This window comes from Pyrgilauda ruficollis, unplaced genomic scaffold, assembly GCF_017590135.1.
Source record: "Pyrgilauda ruficollis isolate IOZ18807 unplaced genomic scaffold, ASM1759013v1 scaffold304, whole genome shotgun sequence".
In the NCBI taxonomy this organism is placed as follows: Eukaryota; Metazoa; Chordata; class Aves; order Passeriformes; family Passeridae; genus Pyrgilauda; species Pyrgilauda ruficollis.
In genome coordinates, this window is record NW_024524423.1 from 122462 (window position 1) to 140666 (window position 18205).

The 18205-nt window shown below is 70.5% G+C and overlaps 4 protein-coding genes across 4 annotated transcripts in view; 1 reads left to right on the top strand and 3 right to left on the bottom strand.

Annotated features, from left to right (window-relative positions):
* Window positions 1-1598, bottom strand: part of MRPL10 (mitochondrial ribosomal protein L10) — a 4628-nt gene extending 3030 nt beyond the window's left edge. Inside the window, exons 1-3 of the mRNA XM_041473871.1 lie at window positions 1505-1598; window positions 681-850; window positions 115-128 (exon numbers count right to left, since the gene is read on the bottom strand). Of these exons, the coding sequence (XP_041329805.1) occupies window positions 115-128; window positions 681-850; window positions 1505-1544 (224 nt within the window). The 5' untranslated portion in view covers window positions 1545-1598. The remainder of the gene's footprint in view (window positions 1-114; window positions 129-680; window positions 851-1504) is intronic.
* A 447-nt stretch (window positions 1599-2045) lies between these two features.
* On the top strand, window positions 2046-5408 carry LRRC46 (leucine rich repeat containing 46). Its single transcript, XM_041473873.1, is given in 8 exon segments — window positions 2046-2203; window positions 2279-2418; window positions 3058-3291; window positions 3294-3366; window positions 3467-3576; window positions 3946-4015; window positions 4520-4701; window positions 4818-5408. Coding segments are annotated over 8 exon segments (1290 nt in total). The 3' UTR covers window positions 5141-5408.
* A 354-nt stretch (window positions 5409-5762) lies between these two features.
* SCRN2 (secernin 2) lies at window positions 5763-9944 on the bottom strand. The gene is made up of 9 exons (XM_041473860.1): window positions 9901-9944; window positions 9425-9596; window positions 8990-9171; window positions 8258-8457; window positions 7964-8179; window positions 7198-7363; window positions 6948-7125; window positions 6463-6632; window positions 5763-6106 (listed from the first exon to the last, which is right to left on the bottom strand). The coding sequence occupies exons 2-8, from the start codon at window positions 9593-9595 to the stop codon at window positions 6474-6476; spliced, it is 1272 nt and encodes a 423-aa protein (XP_041329794.1). The 5' UTR covers window position 9596; window positions 9901-9944; the 3' UTR covers window positions 5763-6106; window positions 6463-6473.
* A 3389-nt stretch (window positions 9945-13333) lies between these two features.
* SP6 (Sp6 transcription factor) lies at window positions 13334-17330 on the bottom strand. Its single transcript, XM_041473861.1, has 2 exons — window positions 17171-17330; window positions 13334-14594 (listed from the first exon to the last, which is right to left on the bottom strand). The coding sequence occupies exon 2, from the start codon at window positions 14568-14570 to the stop codon at window positions 13461-13463; it is 1110 nt and encodes a 369-aa protein (XP_041329795.1). The 5' UTR covers window positions 14571-14594; window positions 17171-17330; the 3' UTR covers window positions 13334-13460.
* Window positions 17331-18205: the final 875 nt, after the last annotated feature.

Genomic DNA, 18205 nt, shown 5'->3' on the forward strand with positions numbered 1-18205 from the left:
GACTGGGGACAGGGGACAGCGCTGGGGACACAGCACCCGCGCGTAGCTGTCCTCCTGGGGACAGGGAGTGAGGGGATTGGGGACAGGGGACAGCCCTGGGGACACAGCACCCACACGTGGCCGTCCTCCTGGGGACACACAGTGTGGGTGTGGGGACAGGGGACAGCCCTGGGGACAGGGATCTAGGATGTGGGGACAGGGGGACGGTGTGGGACCCCTGGTGTGATCCTGCAGCTGGAACTGCTGGGGGGAGATGGACCCGAGGATTGTGAGGTGATGCCATGGGTTTTGAGGTACCCCCATGGATTCCCAAGGTGCCCCCATGGATCTCAGGGTGCCCCCATGGATCTCGAGGTGCCCCCATGGATCCCGAGGTGCCCCCACGGATCCCGAGGTGCCCCCACGGATCCCGAGGTGTTCCCATGGATCTCAGGGTGCCCCCATGGATCTCGAGGTGCCCCCATGGATCCCGAGGTGCCCCCACGGATCCCGAGGTGCCCCCATGGATCCCGAGGTGCCCCCATGGATCTCAGGGTGCCCCCACGGATCTCAGTGACCCCGTGGATCTCAAGGTGCCACACGCGGGGTATCCCCTGTTTCCCAGCCCCCCCACACCCCACCCCAGGGCTGTCCCACAGCTGCAGGACCCCCGAGCCGAGCCGAGCCGAGCCGAGCCGTACCTGCGAGTCGCGGGGGCCGGGCCGGGGCAGGCAGCGCGGCGGCAGGGCGGGCCGCGGGGGCAGGTACTCGGTCAGGGCCAGCAGCTTCTGCCGCTGGAAGTGCATGGCCTTCCAGTGCCGCGTCACCGCCTTGGAGCCGCGCCGCAGCAGCTGCAGGGCGGGCAGCCAGGCTGCGGGGCAGCGTCAGCGCCGCTCCCGCTCCAAAGCCCCGTCCCAGCCCGGGCCATTCCCATCTCAGGCCCATGTCCCTGTCCCGTCCCCATTCCCCGTCCCGTTCCTGTCCCAGTCCCGTTCCCGTTCCTCCGTCCCGTTCCTGTCCCCGTCCCAGTCCCGTTCCTGTCCCAGTCCCGTTCCCGTTCCCAATCCTGTTCCAATCCCGTTCCCATTCCTGTCCCAGTCCTGTTCCCATTCCTGTCCCGTTCCCGTTCCTGTCCCTGTCCCGTTCCCATTCCCTTCCCACTCTCGTCCCCATTCCCCGTCCCGTTCCTGTCCCCGTCCCAGTCCCGTTCCCGTTCCCAATCCTGTTCCAATCCCATTCCCATTCCTGTCCCAGTCCTGTTCCCATTCCTGTCCCGTTCCCGTTCCCATTCCCATTCCTGTCCCAGCCCGGTTCCCTTTCCTGTTCCAATCCCGTCCCCGTTCTCGTCCCCATTCCAGGCCCCTGTCCCATCCCCGTTCCCGTCCCAGTCCCAGTCCAAGTCCCGTCCCAGTCCCAGTCCCAGTCCCAGTCCCGTCCCAGCCCCAGTCCCAGTCCCAGTCCCAGTCCCGTCCCAGTCCCTGTCCCTGTCCCAGCCCCGTTCCCGTTCCCGTTCCCGTTCCCTCACCCCGCCGCCATCGCGCCCCGCCGCTTCCCAGCGCCGCCATCTTGGCCGCGGCCGCGCAAGGGCCTGTGGGAAGGTGGAGGAGCGCCACTTCCGGCGCGCCCGTCTCCATAGCAACGGCGCGGCGCGGCCTGGGCGCGGGCCCGGGGGTCGCTGAGCCCCCCAGAGTGAGGAACTCTGAGCCCACACCCGGGGAACCGCTCCCGGTGAGCCCCCTGGCCTTTCCGGGGGTCTCTCAGCTCCAAACCCGCGGTACCCGGTCCCGCTGAGCTGCCGTGGCTGCATCTCGGGGGTCTCTGAGAGCCCCCGTCCCGTGAGGCCTAGTCCCGGTGACCCCCAGCCCCATCCCGGGGGTCTCTGGGCTCCTGGCCCTGGTGACCCCCGGTTCCAGTGCCATAACCCCCCTGGATACAGAGCCCCTCTGCCCCCCGCGGGGTCCCAGCCCTGACCCCAGCCCACCCGCAGGTTTGTCCCCTCTGTTCCCCCAGACCCAGCTGCTGCCATCCCCCCTGAGGAGGGGACAAGGACCCCAGCCCACCCCGCCATGGCTGAGCCCCTTTGTGGGGGTGAGCGAGACGCCGGGGGGCTCCTGGGGCAGGAGGGGCTGCGGCCTGCCCCGGACCCCCCCCCAATTCCCGCAGCCCCTGCGGAGCCGTGCCCAGGGGTGACCCTCAGCGACAGCCTGCTCCTCGCCCGCGGCCGGTGAGCATCCCCCGAGCCCCGCAGGGAGGGAGGGGGCTCCGGGCACCCCAAAACCCCCTGCCCGTGTCCCCGCAGCCCCAGCGGCACCGTGCGCCTGGACCGGGAGAACATCTGCTGCATCGGCAGGAGCCGGGGAACGGGGACCACCCTCAGCCTCTACCTGCAGCAGGTACGGAGCTGGGGGCAGCCTGATCGGGGGGCACAGGGACCCCCGGGTCTGGTCCGGGGGCACAGGGACCCCCGGGTCTGGTCCTGGGGCACAGGGACCCCCGGGTCTGATCCTGGGGCACAGGGACCCCCGGGTCTGCTCCTGGGGGCACAGGGACCCCCGGGTCTGGTCCGGGGGCACAGGGACCCCAGTCCTGATCCTGGGGCACAGGGACCCCCGGGTCTGATCCTGGGGCACAGGGACCCCAATCCTGCTCCGGGGGGCACAGGGACCCCCGGGTCTGATCCTGGGGCACAGGGACCCCCGGGTCTGGTCCGGGGGCACAGGGACCCCCGGGTCTGATCCTGGGGCACAGGGACCCCAGTCCTGATCCTGGGGCACAGGGACCCCCGGGTCTGATCCTGGGGCACAGGGACCCCAATCCTGCTCCTGGGGGCACAGGCACCCCAATCCTGCTCCGGGGGGCACAGGGACCCCCAGTCCTGCTCCTGTTTTCCCTCCCCAGTATCCAGAAGGGAACAGTTTCCCCCACCCTTGAGGCTTTTGTCCCAGTGACCCCCCAGACCCACCACGGGGGTCTCTGAGCCCCCCACCCTAGAGGGTTTTGTCCCAGTGACCCCCCAGACCCACCACGGGGGTCTCTGAGCCCCCCACCCTAGAGGGTTTTGTCCCAGTGATCCCCCAGACCCACCACGGGGGTCTCTGAGCCCCCCCATTCCAACCCTCCTGGAATTCCAGTGTTCCCAAACCCATACGAGGACACTCAGGGCCCTGAATTTTGGGGTCTCTCCGTGTCCCCCCACCCCATTCCCTCCCCAGAATCTCCTGGGTTGCCCCCAGGGTTGGTTGGAGCAGGGATTCAATCCCAGAGCGTTCCCAAAATGGGAATTTTCACTCAGCAGGCAAAATAAAAACCACGCTGGGGTTCTTCCTATTTTATTTTCCAGAACCAAATTGAGAAGATCGAGAATTTGGAGTGTTTCCCCAACCTGAGGTACAGCAGCTCCTCCTCCCGAGGGTCCCTGGGCTGGGGAAGGGGACCGGGTGTCCCCAGGGGGCTGTGACATCCCCCCGACCCCCCCTGAGCTCTCCAGGTTCCTCTGCCTGGCTGGGAACCGCATCCAGAGGGTGGAAAACCTGCAGGGGCTGCCCCAGCTGAGCGTCCTGGACCTGTCCCACAACCTGATCCAGGTGCTGGCCACAGGTGGGGAGCAGGAAGGGCTCCAGGGATGGCTGCAATTCCCATTCCTGCTCTCCCTGCCTCAGTTTCCCTGCTGGGGAACAGGAATGGCTCCAGGGATGGCTGCAATTCCCACCCCCCTGCCTCAGTTTCCCTGCTGGGAAGCAGGAAGGGCTCCAGGGATGGCTGCAATTCCCTTTCCCTCCCTCCTGCCTCAGTTTCCCTGGTGGGGAGCAGAACGGCTCCAGGGATGGCTGCAATTCCCTTTCCCTCCCCCCTGCCTCAGTTTCCCCGGGAGTGGGAGCTGCCTCAGGCGTGGGGGAGCTGGGGGGATTGGGGGGCAGCAGTCCTGGCCCAGCTCAGCCCCTCTGTGCTTTCCCTGTGTCCTGGCAGAGGAGCTGCCCCGCAGCCTCCGGATCCTGGAGCTGGCAGGGAACCCGTGCACGCGGCAGGATGGATACAGGTGGGGCAGGAGGGCCCTGCAGCCCCCCAAAAACGGGGACACGCCTCGGGGTCCCCCAGCTGTGGCCTTTCCCGAGAGCTGGGAAAGAGGCTTGGCCAAGGGGGAATGGATTCACATTGCCAGAGGGGATTTTGGGAAGGAATTCCTGGCTGGGAGGGTGGGGAGGCGGTGGAATGGAATTCCCAGAGAATCCCTGGCAGGGTCCCAGGACAGTTTGGGGCAGGCTGGGGTGGGGAATGTGTTCCTGAATTGGAACTGGGTGGGATTTCAGGTCCCTTCCTACCCAAACCATTCCATGAGATATCAAACACAGCCTGGCCCTCCAAGCCCCAGGGATGTGAATCCCTGCTCAAACCCCGGGATGTGAATCCCTGCTCTCCACATCCCAGGGATTTGAATCTCTCTTCTCCGCCCTCAGGCTCTGGTGGGCTGAGGGAGGATGGGACACCCACTCCCAATCCCACAGCTGCAGAAAATTTGGCTTTTCCTTCATGTTTCCCACAGGGATCGGGTGCTGGCAGCCCTGCCCCAGCTCCTGCAGCTGGATTCCCAGCCCGCCCATGGAAACGCGGCCGAGGAAGGGGCGGGAGGCGGCTCCTGCAGCAGCGAGGAGGAGGAGGAGGAGGAGGAGGAGGAGGATGAGGAGCTGCTCCCTGAGCTGAGGGCTCCCTTCACTGTGGACAGAGGTGCCGGGCTGGGGACAGGACACGCGGCCCTCTGGCTCTCGGGGCTGGCAGTGCCACATCTGGAGCTGCTGTCCCTGTCCCTGTCCCTGTCCCGGTCCTGGTCCCGGTCCCTGCAGGTTTCCTCGCGGGCGTGCAGCGGGAGCTGGCGGGGCGGGCGCGGTGGAGGCGCTCCGTGAGCCGCGAGGAGCACCGGGCGCGGCTGGAGGAGCTGCGGGAGCGCCGGGCTCTGCTGCTGGGCGCGGGGTGGGACAGCACAGCCCGGCCGTGTCCCCAGGGGGAGCCAGGGGCACAGCTGTCACCTCTGCCGGCGTCCGGCGGGTCCCAGCCAGCTCCTGGCGCCATCCAGCCCCCAGGCGAGGCTCTGGAGAAGGAGACTCGTGCCAAAGGAGCAGGAAATGGGCAGTTATCCCAAATATCCTGCAGCAGCAGCCGGGAATAAAGACTTTCTTCCCACCCCAGTCCATGTGGATGCCTCCCTGAGGGGCTGGAAACGGGGGAAAGCACACACGGGGCGGTGGGCAGGACCCCCAATCCCACCCCACATCCCTGTCCTTCCCCTTGCACCTCATTCCAGCCTGAGGCCACCTCCCAGTGCTGCAGGCTGAACTGGGGGCTGGGACCCCCGGAGGGATCAGGAAGAGTCAGGGTCAGACTCTGGGAACGTTCTGTGATTCCCTGTCCGTGAAAAACGCCGTGGGGGAAGCCGAGCCCACCCACCTGTGCGGGGTTTAGGTGTAAAACTTCATCTCGGCCTCCACGCAGTCGAAGAAGAGGTCGGCCAGCTCCTCGGGGCAGGGGCTCACGGTGCCCTCCTGCAGCTCCCGCATGCCCTGCAGGCCCTGCTTCTCCAGCTCCTGCAGCGTCCCCAGGAGCCGCTGGCCCCGCTCCTGCCGGGATAGGCTGGGTCAGGGAGCGCAGGGAGCCTGGGTGGGATCTGAGAGCTCAGGGCTTGATCCCATTGCAGGGTGGGGAAGGGTCTGCGGGGTCTCTGGGGTCTGTGGGCTCTGCAGGGTCTGAGGGCTCTGTGGGGTCTGAGGGCTCTGTGGGGTCTGAGGGGACACGCGGCCCTCTGGCTCTCGGGGCTGGCAGTGCCACATCTGGAGCTGCTGTCCCTGTCCCTGTCCCTGTCCCGGTCCCGGTCCTGGTCCCGGTCCCTGCAGGTTTCCTCGCGGGCGTGCAGCGGGAGCTGGCGGGGCGGGCGCGGTGGAGGCGCTCCGTGAGCCGCGAGGAGCACCGGGCGCGGCTGGAGGAGCTGCGGGAGCGCCGGGCTCTGCTGCTGGGCGCGGGGTGGGACAGCACAGCCCGGCCGTGTCCCCAGGGGGAGCCAGGGGCACAGCTGTCACCTCTGCCGGCGTCCGGCGGGTCCCAGCCAGCTCCTGGCGCCATCCAGCCCCCAGGCGAGGCTCTGGAGAAGGAGACTCGTGCCAAAGGAGCAGGAAATGGGCAGTTATCCCAAATATCCTGCAGCAGCAGCCGGGAATAAAGACTTTCTTCCCACCCCAGTCCATGTGGATGCCTCCCTGAGGGGCTGGAAACGGGGGAAAGCACACACGGGGCGGTGGGCAGGACCCCCAATCCCACCCCACATCCCTGTCCTTCCCCTTGCGCCTCATTCCAGCCTGAGGCCACCTCCCAGTGCTGCAGGCTGAACTGGGGGCTGGGACCCCCGGAGGGATCAGGAAGAGTCAGGGTCAGACTCTGGGAACGTTCTGTGATTCCCTGTCCGTGAAAAACGCCGTGGGGGAAGCCGAGCCCACCCACCTGTGCGGGGTTTAGGTGTAAAACTTCATCTCGGCCTCCACGCAGTCGAAGAAGAGGTCGGCCAGCTCCTCGGGGCAGGGGCTCACGGTGCCCTCCTGCAGCTCCCGCATGCCCTGCAGGCCCTGCTTCTCCAGCTCCTGCAGCGTCCCCAGGAGCCGCTGGCCCCGCTCCTGCCGGGATAGGCTGGGTCAGGGAGCGCAGGGAGCCTGGGTGGGATCTGAGAGCTCAGGGCTTGATCCCATTGCAGGGTGGGGAAGGGTCTGCGGGGTCTCTGGGGTCTGTGGGCTCTGCAGGGTCTGAGGGCTCTGTGGGGTCTGAGGGCTCTGTGGGGTCTGAGGGTTCTGCGGGCTTTGCAGGTTCTGAGGGATCTGCAGGGTCTGAGGGCTCTGCAGGCTCTGCAGGCTCTGCGGGCTCTGTGGGGTCTGCAGGCTCTGTGGGGTCTGTGGGCTCTGCAGGCTCTGCGGGCTCTGCGGGGTCTGCGGTACCGGGTCCCGCTCCATGAGCTCCAGCGCCGCCTGATGCCGGCGGTACAGCTCGTGCCGCCGATCCACGGAGCTCTGGAACCTCGGGATCTGCTTGGCGGGATCCTGCAGGAAGGTCGGGGATCTCACCTGCGGCGCCGGCTTGATGCCGGCCACGAACACGAAGGGCTTGAAGACAGACCTGGAGGAGAGGCTGGGGTGAGAGAGCGGAGCTGCTGGGAGCGCCACGTCGCCGTGCCCGGCTCGGCCTCACCTGGAGGGGTCGGGGGTGGCGGTGAAGAAGTGCACGCAGGGCAGGGCGGGGTCGCGGGGCAGCACGGACACCATGCTGCCCGCCGTGCGGAACCCCTCGGCGTCCACGCAGATGCCGCTCTCCTTGTCCCGCAGGATGGACATCAGCGTCTCCGCCGTGATGTGACCTGGAGGGACGGGCAGGGCCACCTCAGCGCTGCCAGCTCGGCCGTGGGCAGTGGGGACGCACTGGGGCGAGGCGTGGGCGGCCGTCCCCGTGCCAGGCCCTGTCCCCAGGGGATGTGCCAGCACAGAAGCAGCCCTTGGCGAGCCATGGGTGGCCATCCCTGTCCCTGTCCCTGTCCCCATCCCTGTCCCCACCTGAGTGCTGCCACAAGAGCTCCTTGCCAGTGTGGAAGCAGCCCTTGGGTAGCCATGGATGAGTATCCCCATCCCTGTCCCTGTTCTATTCTTGTCCCCATCTCTGTACCTGTCCTATCCCCCTTCCTGTCTCTATCATATTCCTATCCCTGTCCCAGTCTTATCCCCATCCCCATCCCAGTCCTGTCCCTGTCCCTGTCCCTCTCCCAGTCCTATCCCCATCCCCGTCCCAGTCCCGTCCCTGTCCCTGTCCCAGTCCTATCCCCATCCCCATCCCCGTCCCTTGTCCTGTCCCCACCGTGTCCCCACCGTGTCCCCACTGTGTCCCCACCGTGTCCCCACCTGCTATCCCCATCCCCATCCCCATCCCTTGTCCTGTCCCCACCGTGTCCCCACCGTGTCCCCACCTGCGTGCTGCTGCAGCAGCTCCCTGCCGGCATGGAGCCGTGCCCTGGCCGCCTCCATGCGCGGGGGCTCCTTCTCCAGGGAGAAGGCGCGTGCGAAGCTGAACTCTCCGCGGCCGCTCCACCATCCCTGGCTGCGCGCACGCTCCCGCAGCCCCGCGTGCTCGGCCGTGATCTCGCTGCCGATGCTCAGCTGGTTGGAGATGTTGCGGCTGCCCTCTGCGCCAGCGGGGCCCGGGGGTCACTCGGGGCGCTCCGGGACGCCCCGTGCCCCCCGTCCCCCCGGTGCCCGCTCACCGCGGATGCGCTGCGCCGCCCAGTAGCGCCCGGCCGTCTCCAGCAGCCAGGCCTCGGCGCGGTCGGCCAGCAGGAAGGTGTTGTGGTACACGAAGGGCACCGGCTCCTCCTTGCAGCTCCCGCCTTGGCCGTAGCGCTCCAGCAGCGCCGTCATCACCTCCAGGGCCTCCCGGGCCGAGCCGCCCCGCTCCAAACCCAGCCTGTGCCAGCAGTGCCCGTCAGACAGCCCGGGGGCTGGGACAGCACGGGGACAGGGGGCTGTCCCCACCATCATCACCATCCGCCCCACCATCACCATCGTCTCCGGGGGCTGGGACAGCGCGGGCACGGGGACACGGGGCTGTCCCCACCATCATCACCATCCTCACCATCATCACCATCCTCACCGGGGGCTGGGACAGCATGTGCATGGGGACAGGGGGCTGTCCCCACCATCATCACCATCCTCACCACCATCACCATCCTCACCACCATCACCATCCTCACCGGGGGCTGGGACAGCGTGTGCATGGGGACAGGGGGCTGTCCCCACCATCATCACCATCCTCACCATCATCACCATCCTCACCGGGGGCTGGGACAGCATGTGCATGGGGACAGGGGGCTGTCCCCACCATCATCACCGTCCTCTCTGGGGGCTGGGACAGCGTGTGCACGGGGACAGGGGGCTGTCCTCAGCATCCTCACCATCCTCACCATCATCACCGTCCTCACTGTCCTCACCCTCCTCACCTCACCAGGTCCATGCCCAGCAGTGCCTCGGCCTCGCCCAGGGGCTCGCGGGTCCACACGCCCTCGTTGCCCACGCAGACCCCGCAGTCGTTGGCGCCCATCTCGGCCCCCCAGAGCCAGGCAGGGCGGCTCAGCACCACGGCGTGCGTGCGCTCCGCCTGCTCGATCTCCAGGTACGTGCACTGCGGGGACACGGCGTGACACGGGGTGACACCTGGCACAGTGAGTGCTCTGTCCCTGCAGCCACCCTGGCACACGGGGTGACACCTGGCGCAGTGAGTGCTCTGTCCCTGCAGCCACCCTGGCACACGGGGTGACACCTGGCGCAGTGAGTGCTCTGTCCCTGCAGCCACCCTGGCCCTGCAGTGGGAGGACACACACGGCTGAGCTGGCACCTGATGTCCCTACAGCTCCTTTGGCCCTGCACGGTCTCACCTGGACTTTGTCCCCAGGCCGGTGGGTGGCAGCGGGGACATAGACGATCTCCTGCACCTCGTCTCGGGGACGATCGGCGTTCTTGCCGAAGATGACAGCGGGGGACGCCGTGTGCGGCGGCATGGCCACGAAGCAGTCGCAGGACGAGGGCACAGGACCGTGCCCCGCCATCCTAAACCGGGTCAGGGCGATGTCAGCCCCCTGTCCCTGCCCTGGATGTGTCCCAGGGTCGCTCTGGGGCTGGGCATGGAGGGGCTGTTGGCTGACGCGGTTCCTGAAACTTGGGGGACATCAGGGACCCCATGGCGGGGTGACTCGGGGGGTACCCCCGCCCGGGACCCCGCAGGTCCGCACGGACCGGAGCCACCCCCCCCGCAGCCCCGGTAACCGGGACCCCCCAGCACCGACCGCGGACGGGACCCCCCCTGACAGCGCCGGTAACCGGGACCCCGCGGGGGCCTCCCGTCCCCACGCACCTGCCGCTGCTTCCGCCCCTCCGCCGCTGCCGGGCCCGCCCCGGCCCGCCCTGTCCAGCCCCGGCCCGCCCTGTCCAGCCCCGGCCGTGCGACGGCGGCGCCCGGTGGCCGGAGGCCGCACGGCGGCAGCGGCGGGGACCGGCACCGGCACCGGGACCGGCACCCGCGTGGGTCGGGGGGAAGGTTCCCAAAGGAACCTGGGCACGGGGGTCCCAAATTTCCTCCCGTGGGACAGGGACGGCGGACCCGGGTGTGTGCTGGGGGTTCCCGTGGGTCGGAGCTCCGGGTGGGCATCACCCCCACGGGCACCCCGCGCCCCCGCGGGCAGCCCCGGCGTGGGCAGCACCGCGCCCGGCCCGCGGTATGCGGGACCCTCGTGGGGGGCTCAGCCGTCCCAGCCCCTGTCACCCCCACACCCAGCAGCCCCCGGGGTCCCTGTCCTGGGAAGCCTTGGAGAGCCGAGGGCAGGCTGGGGGAGACTCTGAGCCCCTCGGTGGGGCTGGTTTGGGGTCGGGATCCCAGACCCCCGGGTCCCTTGGAATGAATGATTTGGGGTCAAGATGTGAGACCCCTGAGCCCCTTGAAATAAATTATTTGGGGTCGGGATGCCGGATCCTGAGTCTCTTGGGCAGGGCTGATTTGGGGTCGGGGTGCTGGACCCTGGGTCCCTTGGTGGGGATAATTTGGGGTCAGGATTCCTGACCCTTGAGCCCCTCGGTGGGGATGGTTTGGGGTCGGGATTCCGGACCCCTGAGTCTCTTGGGCAGGGTTGATTTGGGGTTGGGATTCCGGACCCCTGAGCCCCTTGGCAGGACAGATTTGGGGTCGGGATGCCTGAATCCTGCGACAAGGTTGATTTGGGGTCGAGTTGCCGAACCCCTGAATCATTTGACAGTGAAAATTTGGGGTCAGGGCGCCGGACCCCCGCGTCCTTGGGCAGGGATGGAGCCGGAGAGCCGGAGCGTGGAAAACACGCGGCGTTTATTCCAGTACAAAACCCAAACCCCAGAGCCCCGCAGCCTCTTCACAGCACAAACGCTCCCCTCGCCGGGCGGGGGGCACCCCCGGGGCCGCCCCACTCCTTCCTCCCCGCAGCCGCCCCCAGCCCGGGGCCCCGGCCGGGCCGGTCCCTCCCTGCCCCGGGAGGCGGCCCGGGGGTGGGTGGGGGACGCGGTTCGGGGCGAGGGCCGGGATCCCCACGCCGCAGCAGGCTGGACTGGTTTCCCGGCCGCCGTCCCTCCCCACCCGGTTTTACAGCCTTCATTGCCCCATCGCGGCAGGCAGAGCCGCGGGGCTGCGGGGGCTGAGCGCGCCTGGGGGGGCTGAGCGCACCTGGGCCCCCCCTCGCAGCCCCCCAGGCGGGGACAGCTCGCTGAGGCTGAGCCCCGAGCCCCGGCGTGGCCGTGGGACCTCCCCAGCCCACCCTGGTGCAGCCCCCCCCCAATCGGCGGCTGCAGCAAGGGGTCCCCAAAAGGCCGGAGCCCCCCCAGGTGCGGCTGGAGCCGGGCTCGGCCGCTGAAGTCCCGTTGGTGCCACGCTGTGGGACACCGGGGAGGGTCCTGAGCCCCCCTGGGGTCCCACCGAGGGAAACCGAGGGGGAATTTTGTGCTGGAAAAGGCAAATTCCGGAGTCGGGGACGTCCTTCGAGAGCTGCGGACAGCCCAGGTCACCCGAGTCCTGCGGGGGGACAGCGGTGGCCGTGCTGGGGCTGGGGACACGTCCTCGCAGACCCCCCCAGCGAGACTTCACCTCGTGCTGGGGGGTCCCAGCCCCACGGCTCGCCCCTGCCCCACGGCGCGGGGGGGCTGCTGCCAGCCCCTCAGCATCCCTGGGGGCAGGGACAGCGGCGGGGACAGGGATGGGACCCTCGGAGGGGTCCGAGCCCTCCCCATCCGCACAGCCCACGGCCTGGGACATCCACTCTGCCCGAGCGGCAAAGCCTGGCTTCACCTTAATAAAATAATAATAATTAATAATAATTAATAATAATAATTAATAATTAATAATAACAATAAAACACTCAAAACCGAAGGCCTCGGGGCGCCCTCTGGGCACGGACCCCACTCGACTTCACCTCTACCCCTTCCCCCCAACCTCGGGGTGCTCCCAGCCCGGGCAGCCCCCGGCGCAGCCCCCCAGGAGGGGCCAGACCGGGGGCTCAGCGCCCCCCAGATCTCCCCCCCTCCCCAGATTCCCAACTGGTTTGAACTGGTGTTGGCTGGGGGGCAGCGCCGGGGGGACCCCCGGGTGCCTCAAGCAGCCAGTGAACCCCCCCCCAAACCCCCCCTCCCCAGGTCCCGGCTCTAGCCTCTCCTTCTGCGTCCGAGGGGTTCTGCCAAAATCGGGGTGTAAGACCCCAAAAGATCCAAAAACCGAGACTCACGGACCCCCGGCCAGGGGCGTGGGACAGACACGGGGTGCCCCGGGGACAGGGGGAGGAAAACTACGGGGTCCCTGCTGGGGGAAGGCCCGGGGTGTCCCGGGAGCGCAGGGACCCGGGAAGGGACAGCTCTGGGGTCCCCGGGGGGACGGGCAGCATGCAGGGGGCCAGGCAGAATTCCCTGGAATGACGGGATCCCGGGGAGGGACGGCTACGGGGCCACGGGGGGACAGGCAGCATGCACGGAGGGGACACGGGGTCCCGGAGGGGACCGGGGGACGGCTGCGGCCCCCAGCCGGGCCAAGGGGGCACGGGCGGCCGTCCCGGGACGGGGGGATGCCCCGCGGGGAGGGGCGGGGGTCTCGGGGCGGCGGGCGGGCAGCGCGGCCGTGCCAGGCCGGAGGAATGCGGCCGTCCCGGCTCTCCCGGGCCCGCGGCCGCCCCGGTGCTTCCCGCCCGGGGCCGCGGCGGTGGGCGTGGGAAAGCTGCAGGTGTGCGCTTGGGCAACCGCGCCGCGGCCCCCGCAGCCCCCCGAGCTCCCCACGGCTCACTGTCGCGCAGGATTTCTTTTTTTTTTCTTCCCTTTCTCTCCGTTTTAGCCACGATTCAGGCCAAAAATGGGTTTTACACCCACGAGCCCCACAGCCAAAGCGGGGCTCCGAGGCGGGGGGACCCCCGCCAGCTCAGCGTCCACAGCTGGGGCGGGGGGATGTCGCCAGCCCCCGACCCCCCGCGTGTCGCCCGTGGGTGGCTGTGCCAACGCCTCGTGGGTGACGGGAGAACGGGGCTGGCACGGGTGGGGGCTGAGCCCGGGGTGCCACAGTTCGGAGGGGACCGTGGGGAGGGCGCCGGGGGGCTGCGGCCGCCCTCCCCGAGCCGAGGCTCGCGGGTTTCTCCTCTCCTCTCTCCCTTTCTCCTTCTCCTTCCTCCCCTTTGGGCTGGACGTGCCCGGGCAGCTCCTGCTCCTTCGGCTCCCATTGATGTTCCTCCCAAACAGCCCCGCCGCCTGCCAGCAGCCTCCCGAAAAAACCGGGGCCGAGCCCCCCGCCCCGCGCCCGGCCTCGCCGCCGCTCCCAGCACAAGGTGCCAGCCCTGCGCCCACCCCCCGGCCCCAATCCCTCCGGAGACCGGCCCCGAAGGGTCCCCCCGGCCATCCGTGCCCCCCCCGGGGCTCAGCGGCTCAGTTTGTGGGGGCGGCCGTGCCCCCCTCGGGCTCCCTCTTGCCTCCCTTGGCGGCCGACGGGTCCCCGGCGCCTTTGCCCTCGGGCTCGGGCCCGTCCTTGCCCCCGTCGTGCGTCTTCATGTGCTTGCCCAGGTGGTCGCTGCGCATGAAGACGCGGCCGCAGACGGGGCAGGAGAATTTCTTGGCGCCCGTGTGGGTCTGGAGGTGCCGCTGCAGCTCGTCGGAGCGGGTGAAGCGCTTGCCGCAGAAGAGCCAGTTGCACACGAAGGGCCGGTCGCCGCTGTGCCAGCGCAGGTGGGCTTTCAGGTGCGAGGTCTTGGCGTACGCCTTCCCGCAGCCGGGAATGTGGCAGTTGTGCAGGTGCTTGCGCTTCGCCCCCTCGGGGCACGGACCCCCCCTCTCGGCCTCCTGGCAGTTGGGGCAGCGGCACGCCGCCTGCCCCCCGCCCCTGGGCACGGCCCGCCGGGCCCCCTTGGGCCGCCCCCCGCCCTCGCCCTCCGGCCCCCGCGGCTCCGGGGGCCCCTCCAGCGCCTTCACCCCCTCGGCCGCCAGGAGATGCTGCGCGGGCGGGGGCAGCAGGTGGGCGGGGGGCGCGCAGAGCTGGTGCTCGCCCCCGCCGTACCCGCCCAGCCCCGCGGGCAGCCCGGGGTGCGCGGGCACCTGCAGCCCCCCGCCCTGCCCGGGGGGCAGCTCCATCCAGCTGGCTCCGGCGTGGAGGTCCCACCAGTTGACGCCTCCGCCCTCCTCGCCGGGGGCTCCGGGGTGCGGGGGCCGGAACCAGGGCTCGTAGGGATGCGCCATGTCCGGGGCGGCCGGCAGCAGCTTGGCGTAGGCTCCGGGGGCGGCGGGGCCGTCGGGGGGCAGCTCTAACCTCGGGGGGCCATGGGGCTCGTAGGCGCCGGCGGCGGCGGCGGCGAACGCGGCGTCGTCGGGCCCCGGGAGCGGTAGCTCGGGCGGGGGCAGCGGCGAGGCGAAGTCGGGGGCCCCGGGAGCGGCGGGGCCGTGCGGCTGGAAGGGCTGGAGCGGCTGCAGGTCCAGGTGGGTCGGGGAGGCGCGGGGCGCGTCCGAGGGCTGCGATCCCAGGGAGCCGCAGACCGCCGTCAGCATTGCGGGGCGGCGGCGCGCACAGACCTGCGGGGCCAAGCGGGGCGGGGAGGGGGAGAAGAGCTCTGAGAGGAGGGGGGGGCGCGGCTCCGCTCCCCCCGTCCCTGCGCGCACCGGCACCGGCGGCGTCTGCAGCGCCCGGCAGCCGCGGTTTGGGGGTCGCTGAGCCCCCTCCGAGGCGGCTGTGCTGCTCTGCGGCACGGCCGTGACACCGGGATGGTGGCACCAGCGGGGGGGGCACCCCTTACAGGCGTCCCCGCCCCCTCGGACCCTGTGCCAGCCCCTGGTGCCCGCGGGCCACGTCTGCAGCCCGGAGGGGTCGGTGCCTGATTCCAAAATCCGAGGAAACCTCCAACATCTGCTTGGCGACCTCCCCGACTGTGCCCCCACCACTGCCCGGGTTCCCAAGGGGATGCAGGTGGCATCCCCAAACCCATGGAGGGGACACGGCATCCACGGGGGACACGGCACCCCCGGGGGACACGGCACCCACGAGGCCAACCCGGCTCTCCCGCGTCCCAGCCGGGCTGGGAAAGCCTCCCCCCCTCTTGCCGCCCCAAGGCCAGGCCCAGCCGGGAGCCCCCCGGCTGTTTTTTTTGGGGGGCTGCACCCCCGGGCTGGCTGGCAGCGGGATGAGGCAGCGGAGCCGCGGGCCGGGCCCCCGGCAGCGCTTTGAAGCCGGGCTCGGGCCGGCTTCGCCCGGGGCACCCCCGGGGCACCCCCAGACCCCCGGGCGGCCGCAGCCTCCAGCAGGGCGGCCGTGACTCAGCGGGAGCCGCGCAAACCCCACGGGGCTGGGGACGGGCCCCACCCCGGTGTCGAAATCCACCTGCCGCCACCGGCTCCCGCCCCCCGGCTTCCCAGCGGCGCCGCGCTGAGGGGCGGCCGAGACCCCCCCTCCCCGAACCCCCTCCCTCGGGCCGCTCTCGTCGCCATCCCCTTGTCCCCGCCACCCCCCGGCCCGCGCGGGACAGGGACAGAGCCTTAGGGACACGCCTGGGGGGTGCTGGATGATTTGGGGTGGGGGATCCCCCGAACGGACCCCCAGTGCCCCCCGATGCCAGCGCTGTGATTCCCGGGTCCCCACAATGCTGGGGACCCCGCAGCTGCCTGGGGACACTGATTTCCCCTGCCAGGCGTCACCCGGGCAGGCGGGGGGACCCCAAGGATCGGGGTGGGATTTTGGGGAGGGTCCCAAAATCCCCCCCAACGGGACCCACCTGTACCTGTGCTGCCGACAGGGGTGGGGGCTCGGCTCGAGCTGGTGGCAGGATGAGCCCCCCGGGGTGGCAGCTGAGCAGATTTTGGGGTCCTGCTGCCCCGTGGGGGCTCAGCTGTGCCCACCCCGACCCTGGGGACTGTCCCTGCCTCCTGGGGACACGAGTGGGCTCGGAGGGGGCTGCACTGCTGGGCGCCATTGCTGCCACCCGCGTGGTGCTCAGTGGGGTCCTGAGCCCCCCGACCCTGCTCCCCACGAGCTCCAAACTGGGCTCAAACCCCCAAAGCGCCGCGGTGCCAGCCCGGCACGGGCCCTCGGGGTGCTGCCACGGACGGGACCCCCAGATTTGGGGACTGAGGGACATCCCCAGCCCCCCGAGCCCCCTCGGGAGGGGAGGGACCCTCCGGGCGCTCCGGGGTCGCTCCCACCCCATGGGATCCAGCACGGGGCTCTGCTGGAACACCCCAATCCCAACGATCCCCGCCGGCCCGGGGGTCTCACCGACCCCCAGTGCGGCCCCCCCGTGAGCAGCGGCACCATCCCCCAGCCCAGCCCCAAACCGGGGAGAAGCGCCACGACCGGGCTGGGGGGAGCGCTGGGAGAACCCCCCTGCACGGGCCTGCCCCAGCCGGGCACGGAGCCTCCCAGGACATTTTTCCATCCGGGAATGATGACAAAAATCCCCAGGGGCCCCCAGCGTCCTCCCTCCCTCCCTGGCGGGGCTCAGCGACGCGTTGGCCATTTCACCGCAGGGAAACTGAGGCAGCGGCGGCTGAAGCGTCCCGTGAGTCACGGCCCGGGCTGGGCAGAGGCGGCCCGGCCCCGTCTCCCAGCTCCGCCGGTGCCTCGCCCCGCGGCGGGGCCGGGCGGGCGCCGCTGCCCCCAGCACCGGCAGCCCCGACGGGGGGGACGGGGGCGCGGCGGGGCCGGGCTCGGAGGATGCCGCGGCTTTGGGGGCGATGCCGCGAGTCCCGGGGGATGCCCGGGGGACGCTGCGGGGTCGGGGGCTGCGGTGGGTTCGGGATTGTCCCCCCCGAGCCGCGGCGGAGCTCCCCGGGGGTTTTTTGGGAGGGAACGGAGCCGCACCGTTCCCGGCGCGGGGGGGGGTCCAGCCCGTCCAGCCCCCCGCAGGACTCGGCACCACGCGAGGGGTCTCAGAGCCACGGGAAGAGTGGCGGTCCCGAGGGGAGGGGGTCGCGCTTGCAGTGGGAGCGAGGGGACCCGCGGCGGGGAGGGAGCCCCGGGCTCGGTGGCCAGCGGACGCGGCGGGGTGGCGAGCAGCCACTTGCCGGGGCCGGAGCGGCCGCGGCCGCGTCCGTGCCGTCGGTCAGGGCAGCAAGATCCCCGGGGGCACGGCGGGGGTCGCAGCGCCGGGGGTACGTACGGCTCTAGCGGCAGCGAGGTCGCGGCGGGCCCGTCCTCATCGGCGCGGGCGCTGCTTCCCGAGGGGACCCCGAGGGACCCGCGCGGCTCCCCAGGGAGCGGGCACCCACTGGGCCGGGCGAGCAGGAATGGCCGGGTCCCAGCCCGGCGGCCGGCTCTTCCCTCCGCCCCCCCGCCCAGCTCCACCCCCGGCCCGGTGATTTTAACCCTTGGAGGCAGAGCCGCGGCCCCGCCGCTTGACAGGAGCCGGCTCCGGTCTCAGGATCCGGCGGATGAAAGCGGAGGGAGGGGACGGGAAGTTCGCAGCAGACACCGCAAACAGGGGGGTAATTAAAGAAGAAAGCAACAACCGCCTCCCTCCCGCGCCCGTGGCCGCCTCCTCCTGCCACCCCCCCGTCCTGGGGACCCCCGGGCGCCCCTTCTGTCCCCACCCCCGCTCCAGGCACCGCAGCTGTCCCCCCTCGCCTGTCGGTGACACACAGGTGGCCGCCCTCTCCTCCTGCCGCCCCCGCGGGGACCCCCGGACCTGTCCCCGCATCAAGGGGTGACACACGGGGGTGGCCGCCCTCCTGCTGCCACCCCCGCGGCGACCCCCGCTCCGTGTGCCCGCGCCGGGGGTGACACACGCGGGTGGCCACCTGCTCCTGCCCGCGGGGATGTCACCTGTCCCCGTGGGGGGCTCGGTGCCCCCCATTGCCCCTCGGTTCTGCGCCGTGGCACCAGTGGGACGGGGGCGGACACAGGGGACAATCTTGGGGTCAGAGCTGGCAGCAGAGAGAGGGACTCAGGACCCACCGTGACCCCGATGGATTTGGGGCAACCCAAAACCGCCCGGGAGGCGCTGGCTGAGCCCGTCCCGCTCGGCCGGGGGTGTCCAACCCCCCTGTGCCCGTGTCCCCCCGAGGCTGCCGGGAGGGACAAACCCGGCAGCTGCCGGGTGACAACACCGCGGCCAGTGGAGCCACTTAATCACCGGCGCGTCGCGTCCCCATTTCCACCCCCCGCGCCCGCCCGGCGGCCACCGCAGCCCCGTGGG